The following is an 8,027-nucleotide window of genomic DNA, read 5'->3' as shown; positions in this document are numbered from 1 at the left end:
AACCTGAATTTCAGGGGCTCAACAGTTAACCGCTCAGGGTACTGCCCATCTATGTTCTTGGTAGATAAAAACTGGTTACCGGAGAAATTTTCAGAATTTTTGCAACTTATTCCGGTTGTTTTGGCCTGGACACTATCACAAGCCGATGCGACAGCGGCTTGTGATTGTTTCCCCTTCAGTGACCGTCTCTACCTGAATTCCGAGGCATACGTCCAATCTTTTGCTTGTCCAGTTTGCGGATTTGGCATGTATTTCCCTGATACTAACCCATATCTATCACCACAATGCGTAAGGCCAGGTACGATCGAGTGACATTGCATTTAAACACTTTTCTAATTGAACCTTGTCTTCCAATTTCTTTTCGTCTGTGTAGGGATACCCATTGATGCTAACTCGAGGACGAAGGACGGGAAACAAGCTCTTGTAGGTGAGACACCCTTTAATTCTCTGTTTTACTTCAACAATAATTTTGGTATCTCTTCTTTTATAGAATAAGCCTTAAGAGAAAGCAAAATATTCGATCCATAGAGAATTGTGATAATATGTATGTTCCCGACTTCAACTTTCCTAAATGCATCTTTAACGGGTAATAAATCGTATTTTCTCGTAGAGTAGAGAGGGGGACAAAACCTTGATTGTGGGAGCATAGTCCTTTTGGCCGTCCTAATCTTTGGGAGCAAAGTTTAGATTGACATATAGAAGTGATGTATTCCTTAAGTTTTAGACATTATGTAGAATAATATCAGTTTTTTTTTAAGAAGAATTTGAAACTGTTTGAACTTCATGGAAATTGAAGTGTATATATACATACCCACATATAATTTAAAATTACTTTTATCAAGTTTATGCCAAAGTTTATTTGAAATATATTATTCCCTATAATGATTAAGTACCTTCTCATTTTTTTTTATTTTTGATAATTAAGTACTTACTTTGAGTCTTTTGACTAATTATTCTTTTCCCCTTTTTCTTTTAGTATTTCTTCTTTTCCTTTTCCCTTTTTTTTTATTCCTCTTTCTTTTTTCAAGCTTCTTTCGAACTTATGTGGCAAAGAATACCCAGATGAGGCATAAGAGGAGCATCTGTACTAATAAGAATTATACAGAACAAAGACTCTATGCCTTGTTTTCAAGCTTGTACCACGCTAAACTTTTACTTCGCAAATCTCTATGGGAATATGTGTTGGTCTACCAATCAACTATTAGCTGCAAATTCGTAACGTCTTTTGCAAACTAGTCGCACAACTATTTGCACTTGGAAATTGGTAGAGCTGATGAGGCAGAACTGTGGTCAAATTGTTTTGGCGCTGACCAAGAAAACAAATGAAAAAGCCTCAATTTCCCACTTTGGAACAAACCATGGTACTATTATGAATTTTGCAGGTGTTTTCACAAGCATAGGTGCGTTACTTATCATAGCTGCTAGTTCTACCATGTACAAACTAGTAAAAAGGAGAAGAAACAGAAGGATCAAGAAGAAAATCTTTAAACGAAATGGAGGTCTTCTGTTGGAACAGCAGTTACATACTGATGATAGTGCCATGGAAAGGACAAGGATTTTTGCAGAAAATGAGTTGGCTAAGGCCAGTGACCAATTCAGTGAGGATCGCATACTTGGACGAGGTGGGCAAGGAACAGTTTACAAAGGAATGCTAACTGATGGAAAAATTGTAGCAATCAAAAAGTCAATGAAGGTGGATGAAAGCCAATTAGAGCCATTCATCAATGAGGTTGTCATTCTTTCACAAGTCAATCACAGGAATGTGGTAAAACTACTAGGTTGTTGCTTGGAGACAGAAGTTCCTTTATTGGTATATGAATTCATTCCTAATGGAACTCTCTCTAGCCTCATTCATAATCATATCGATGATGAGTTCCCCTTCACTTGGAACTTCAGATTAAGAATAGCAGGTGAAATAGCAGGAGCTTTGGCATATCTACACTCGGCAATCTCAATTCCCATCTACCATAGAGATATTAAGTCCAGCAACATACTTTTGGATGAAAAGTACACAGCCAAAATATCAGATTTTGGAACTTCGAGGTCCATTGGAGCAGATAAAACTCATCTAACTACACTTGTTAAAGGGATTTTCGGCTACTTGGATCCGGAATACTTTCAGTCAAGCCAATTTACAGAAAAAAGTGATGTCTATAGTTTCGGAGTTGTTCTTGTTGAGCTCTTGACAAGGAAAAAGCCCATATCATTTTCTGAATCAGAAGAGGATGGTCACTTAAACTTGGCCACAAGGTTTTTGACGATGATGGATGAAAATCGTCTGGACAGTATCCTTGATCGTCAACTTCTTGATGAGAGCATGGAGGAAGAGGTTATGGCTGTTGCTAAACTGGCCCAAAGATGCATAGACTCAAATGGGAAAAACAGGCCAACTATGAAGGAAGTAGCCATTGAGTTGGAAAACATTCAAAGGGCGCCAAATGGTTCAACTATTCAATCACCTATTCACAGCCATATGTTCAGAGAACCTGAATTTGTATCGTTTGCTAACACAAATCCTTCATGGACAACTGAAAGCGATACCATTAGCTTCGCTGCTGATGCTGATCCATTATTAGATTACAGGATTTAACTTTGAATTGGAAGCAATTCTCCTTCTCTCTAAATCAAATTGTCTCCTTGCACAAAGACTAGCTTCATCTTCCATGCGAGGGAGACCAACTGGTATCGGTCTTCCCCTCTTACGGCTTTCTCTTGCTTTTTGCATCATAAAAGCTCACCTAAGATGTCTTAGGTTCCGTTTGATAAACTGAATCTGAATTCTGAAGTTTGAATTCTGAAATCTGAATATTGAAACAATTAATTTGCTGAATTTTAAGCATTGAAAAGAAATATATGAATGTCTGAATTTTAATACTAAATCTATTTATACTGTTTGATAAACATTTATAACTGAATGCTTAATAAGTTAAGTTTGATAATTTTGCCCTTATATCTTTTCATCCAAAAAAGAAATAAACCTATGATTTAATTAGCTAAAAATGTTAAGTATGAAAATGACAATATTTATTTTTAAATCAAATTAATATAAAAGATGAATTATATTATATAAGGAGTATGGAGAAGAAGTGAAAGTCATTCAAAAGGGAGAAAAGAGAAATAGAAAATCATTAGATAGAGAATATTAGGTTGTTTAATAACAAGAATTTTGAACATAATTAATAAACAAGAGTAGATTTGGTAGATAAGATAAAATAGTTGAAGTAATTCTATTGATTCTTTTCATAATTAAGCATTCAGTTAGGATTCTTGTACTGAAAAAAATACACACAAATTCAGCACTACTTAACAAGTTTAGCAAATGGATTTTCATTTATCAAACACTCAAAACATCTGAATGTCTGAAAAAGTTCAGATTCAGCACTTTTTTATGTTATCAAATAGACCCTTAGGTTCCGTTTGATAAAACTAAATCTGAATTCTGAAGTCTGAATTCTGAAATTTGAATACTAAAACAATTAATTTGCTGAATTTTAAGCACTGAAAAAAAATATACGAATGTATGAATTTTAATGCTAAACCTATTAATATTGTTTGATGAACATTTATAACTGAATGTTTAATATGGTAAATTTGACAATTTTGCCCTTTTATCTTTTCATCCAAAAAAGAAATAGAACCTATGATTTAATTAGCTAAAAATGTTAGGTATGAAAATGACAATATTTATTTTTAAATCAAATTAATATAAAAGATGAATTATATTATATAAGGAGTATGGAGAAGAAGTGAAAGCCATTCAAAAGGGAGAAAAGAAAATTAGAAAATCATTAGATAGAGAATATTAGATTGTTTAATTATATAAGAATTTTGAACATAATTAATAAATAATGGTAGATTTGGTAGATAAGATAAAGTAGTTGAAGTAATTCTATTGATTCTTATCAGAATTAAGCATTCAGTTAGGATTCTTGTGCTGAAAAAAATACACACAAGTTTAGCACTATTTAACAAGTTCAGCAAATGAATTTTCATTTATCAAACACTCAAAACATCTGAATGGCTAAAAAAGTTCAGATTCAGCACTTTCACTTTTTTATGTTATCAAACAGACCCTTAGTCAAAGATTTCTCCTATCATTCGTCTCCTCTCATTGTAATAATTTTCTTTCGTATGCTAATGGTCTACTACTCTTCTACAACCGCACCACTCACCATAATTGGTGCTCTTATAGGTAACCTTGTGATAAATTTCTTCTCTTAGGGTCTGAGAATTTGTTTTTTCTTCTAGCATTTTTAGTGAAGGCTTTTTCTCTTTTAGAACCTTTTAGTAAAAGTCTTTTTTAAGTCCTTTCTAGTATTTTATTTGTTAAATTTGAGTTTCAGATCTAAACTTTCTTGGATTTAATTTATTTCTGATCTTTATCCGAATTTGGAATAGTTTTTTGAGTGTCCAAGTGCAATTTTTGCTAATTTTTCAAATCTTGTTTATCTTTATTTGATTTTTCACACCTATTTGTTTCTTCGACCTATTTTAGTGTATCTTATGCCTTTAGCGTAGATTTCATGGAATGAAATGAAATTATGGCTGTATTAAAAAAATTTTGAGATTGTAGAATGAATCGGAGATTTTGTCTAGAGATCTCAGTTTCTTTTAAGATCTTACTCCAAAATTTTAGTCAAAAATCCAAGTAGTAACAGAGTGCATGTACAATTTACAATATATAGTAAGCATGTAAATTTACTAAATACTTGCTATTCAAATTGAAAATCATCTACGTTCTTTATTGCCATATTACTCTTAATTTATAGAAATGGCACAATTTTACCATTTCAAGCCTCAAAATCATAATCAATTGGACCAAAAAATATATATATTCCTTCAAGTCATGATAAAAAGTATCTGCTTGAGGAAAGTAAATAGTCCATGCCTGTTCAGCAACCCTGCCTGAAAACTATGAACCAAAGAAGGGAACTTTAGGAGATGATTTGAGCTTGTTTTGACCACTTCATTCCAGGCATGAACCCATCTGGAATTGCCTAGCCAAGAGTACACCATCTTCATCACATATTAGTTACAGGTTAAACAAAGTCATAACTGCAATTCTTACTCCCAAACTTGATGTGCATCTGTAACTAAACTGCTGTACACAGATATGCTCAGTGTATATAGAGTTACATGCATAGTTACATCACAAAACATTGACATGCATTTTTACCAAATGATTTATTGCAAGTACAAAAATAATATTTTTAATTAGAGAAAGAGATCAAATGTAGCATTTTTGGATTTTATAGTATAGTGCAGTTACAAAAGTTGAATTCTTTGAGTATTGATTATGGTTAATTATGCAATTATAGGATCATGATTAACCAGCAGCTACACATAAGTTCTAGGGCTATTATATTCGCTAATCTTTTCCTTTTCTTTTTGACTCTTTGGCCTCATAAAGGAAGCTCATTCGTCATGTTTTGTTGAATTCTTATATGTACTAATGAGATATTTTTAAAAGTATTGGAGAGAGATAGCTTAAGGAATGGGGCCTCATGCTTCACAGAATTCATGAAATTGAAAATTGACAAACAAGCTGCTCGATCGTATGATTAAATTGTGAGGAGGGCATATTTTTGAACTATTAATTACCATATCCACGTAATTGATTTCAAATGTTTTTCTGTATAATAGATGGTTCAAATTATTTAATCTGATCCGACCAAGTAATTGGTTCTTCACACAAATTAATTATAGACTACTATGTTTTATCAAGAAGACAGAATAGTTAGAAATGGAAAACACTTCGGGGTGAAAAAGGTTCTTGAAAGGATAAATTACATATAACTTTCCTTGATTCTATATATTGCATATGATTCCTCTAAAATTTTGGAATATTCATGTCATCTCTATGTGGTTTTTTATAAAGTGAATAAACGGAAAGCAACGCTTGTCACAGTGTTGGACTACACGAGCTGCAAAACATGCATGTGATGAAATCGTGATATCCACTTAATATCCCTTATGATTTACAGGACTATCTACTCTACCCTTATATTTTTTATATTTATCCACATAATCACCTTATGAATTTATGCAAGAAGGTTGGGTTGTTGTCCGGTTTAGCATTCAAATAAGGGCATCATTGATATTTCAACTAATAACGTTTTAATACCTTATTGGTTTTTTACATTTTAGTCAAATTTTCATTTTATATGAAACTACTAAGGGTCACTTGGTGGATTTGTAATTCCACAGGGGGTTATGTGTAATTTAACCTTCTCAAAATTGCTAGCGTGGTATGTTTTATTTCTCTTTAAATGACCATGAATGTTGTAATGTAACTGCTTTCATATTCAATTCGTAAGTGTAATCAATTCCTTCAATTAAGGAAATTAAATGAAAAGCTACTCTAATCAATCAGTTCGAACTCATTAAATCTCCAACTTTGACACTTTCTGCTGAGCCATACACGGCTTAATGAACAAAACATCACAAGTCACAATGGTTTTTCCTCGGAAGCATCACAAGGCTGAAGCTAAAATGCCAATGATGAAAGAAACAACTCCAACAAAAACACCACATGCTTTTTGATGCAGAAGTTGTCATGTTTCGAATGCCCCTTCGAAACTTGTTTACAAATGCTGAAGGTTAAAAGGGAACAAGTTTCGAAAATGAATTTTGCTCAAATAAATAAAAAAGAAAAAATTAAATTTATATTCCTTGATTTTGATCCAAGGTTTCTACATTCTAGCTCTTTCACAATTCACATTAGTTAGAAGTCAAAGGGTTTGTTTGGACTAACTTGATTTCAGATAAAATAATTTGCTTCACAAATTTCAACCACCTTTTTATCTTCTCAATCACCTTTTTATCTCACATATATCACATCACAAAAAGTGCTACTGTAATTATCTCAAATAAATCATCTAAACAAACTCCTATCCAAATCATTCCCCAATTCTTCAGCTTTTTCTACAGACCTAAGCTCCTTTTTTGCGCCGCATCCATTAAACAAAGGAGAAGCCCGGACTACCATCCTCCAGCCTACTGCCTTCCCAACATTTGTTTCAAAATTTTCATTGCCGACTTGACCGGAAGTACCCCACATGTAAGTGGCTGTCCATCTCTGACAGGTGTCGTGCCTGTGCAATAATAAATACCTGCTTAAGAAAAATAAATTTTCTGTGTATAGTAGTAAGCAGGGTCGAATCCACAGGCACTGGAAAAAATTTGATTCTTTTTAAATTCGAGACACGGGGGATTTTTATCAAAATGAAATTAAAATAAATAATTAAACAATTTAACTAAAAATAATTAACCAAAAATAAATAATTAATTAATACAATTTCAAATAGCAATTAAATAAATGATAAATAAATTCTAGCCAAGGATACAACTACGCAGACACAGTCCATTCATCCGATCATTGATGCAAAGAAGGTTTACTTAATTTTATTAATAGGTTAGTTATAGTCGCCGATAAAATCTAACGACCAGCTTTTCCTTAATTTATTGATAACCAAAGTACGACCGTTGATTACCCCTAACCAGGAAATACTCCTAGGTACGACCGTAGGAATTAATTTCCTAATTGCATTAAAAACTAGAAAAGCCTAACCCAAATTAATAACGCGCTACGAGGGTTATTTAAATCAGATTGCATGTCCCCCTAGTATGTGAAAATACTAGTTGTCACTAATATTAATCAACTAAACAATTACGGATTTAATTGATTAATTTGACAAGAGATTAATAAGTCAAATTGCACATCGGGCCCTTGATATCCAATTAACAAAATAATCCCATGGAAATTAAAATAGAAAACATGCAAATATTAATAAATTAAGGAACACGTAAAATTAATTAGATCTCACAGATATTTGGGACTGCGTCTTCGCATTGATCCTTGACTAGAGGAGAAAATTAGCCACGCCTTATAAGAAAATCTTCACACAATTCAATTGAATTTAAAGACATCATCTTTCTTCGATAATTGAGAGAGTGAATAACAAAGCTCTCGGAAGAGAATAAGAAAATTGCACACTAGAATTCAACAAACCAAAACAACTCCCTAT

General features: G+C 32.8%; 1 protein-coding gene across 1 annotated transcript; it reads left to right on the top strand.

The window, feature by feature from the left end:
- Positions 1 to 1,399: 1,399 nt before the first annotated feature.
- Positions 1,400 to 2,590, top strand: LOC113750318 (wall-associated receptor kinase-like 1). Its single transcript, XM_027294311.1, has one exon. It carries the CDS (start codon positions 1,433 to 1,435, stop codon positions 2,588 to 2,590), a length of 1,158 nt encoding a protein of 385 aa, XP_027150112.1. The 5' UTR covers positions 1,400 to 1,432.
- Positions 2,591 to 8,027: the final 5,437 nt, after the last annotated feature.

This window comes from Coffea eugenioides, chromosome 10, assembly GCF_003713205.1.
Source record: "Coffea eugenioides isolate CCC68of chromosome 10, Ceug_1.0, whole genome shotgun sequence".
NCBI classification, from domain to species: Eukaryota; Viridiplantae; Streptophyta; class Magnoliopsida; order Gentianales; family Rubiaceae; genus Coffea; species Coffea eugenioides.
The sequence above is the reverse complement of the archived record's forward strand: the minus strand, read 5'-3'. Positions and strand labels throughout refer to the sequence as shown.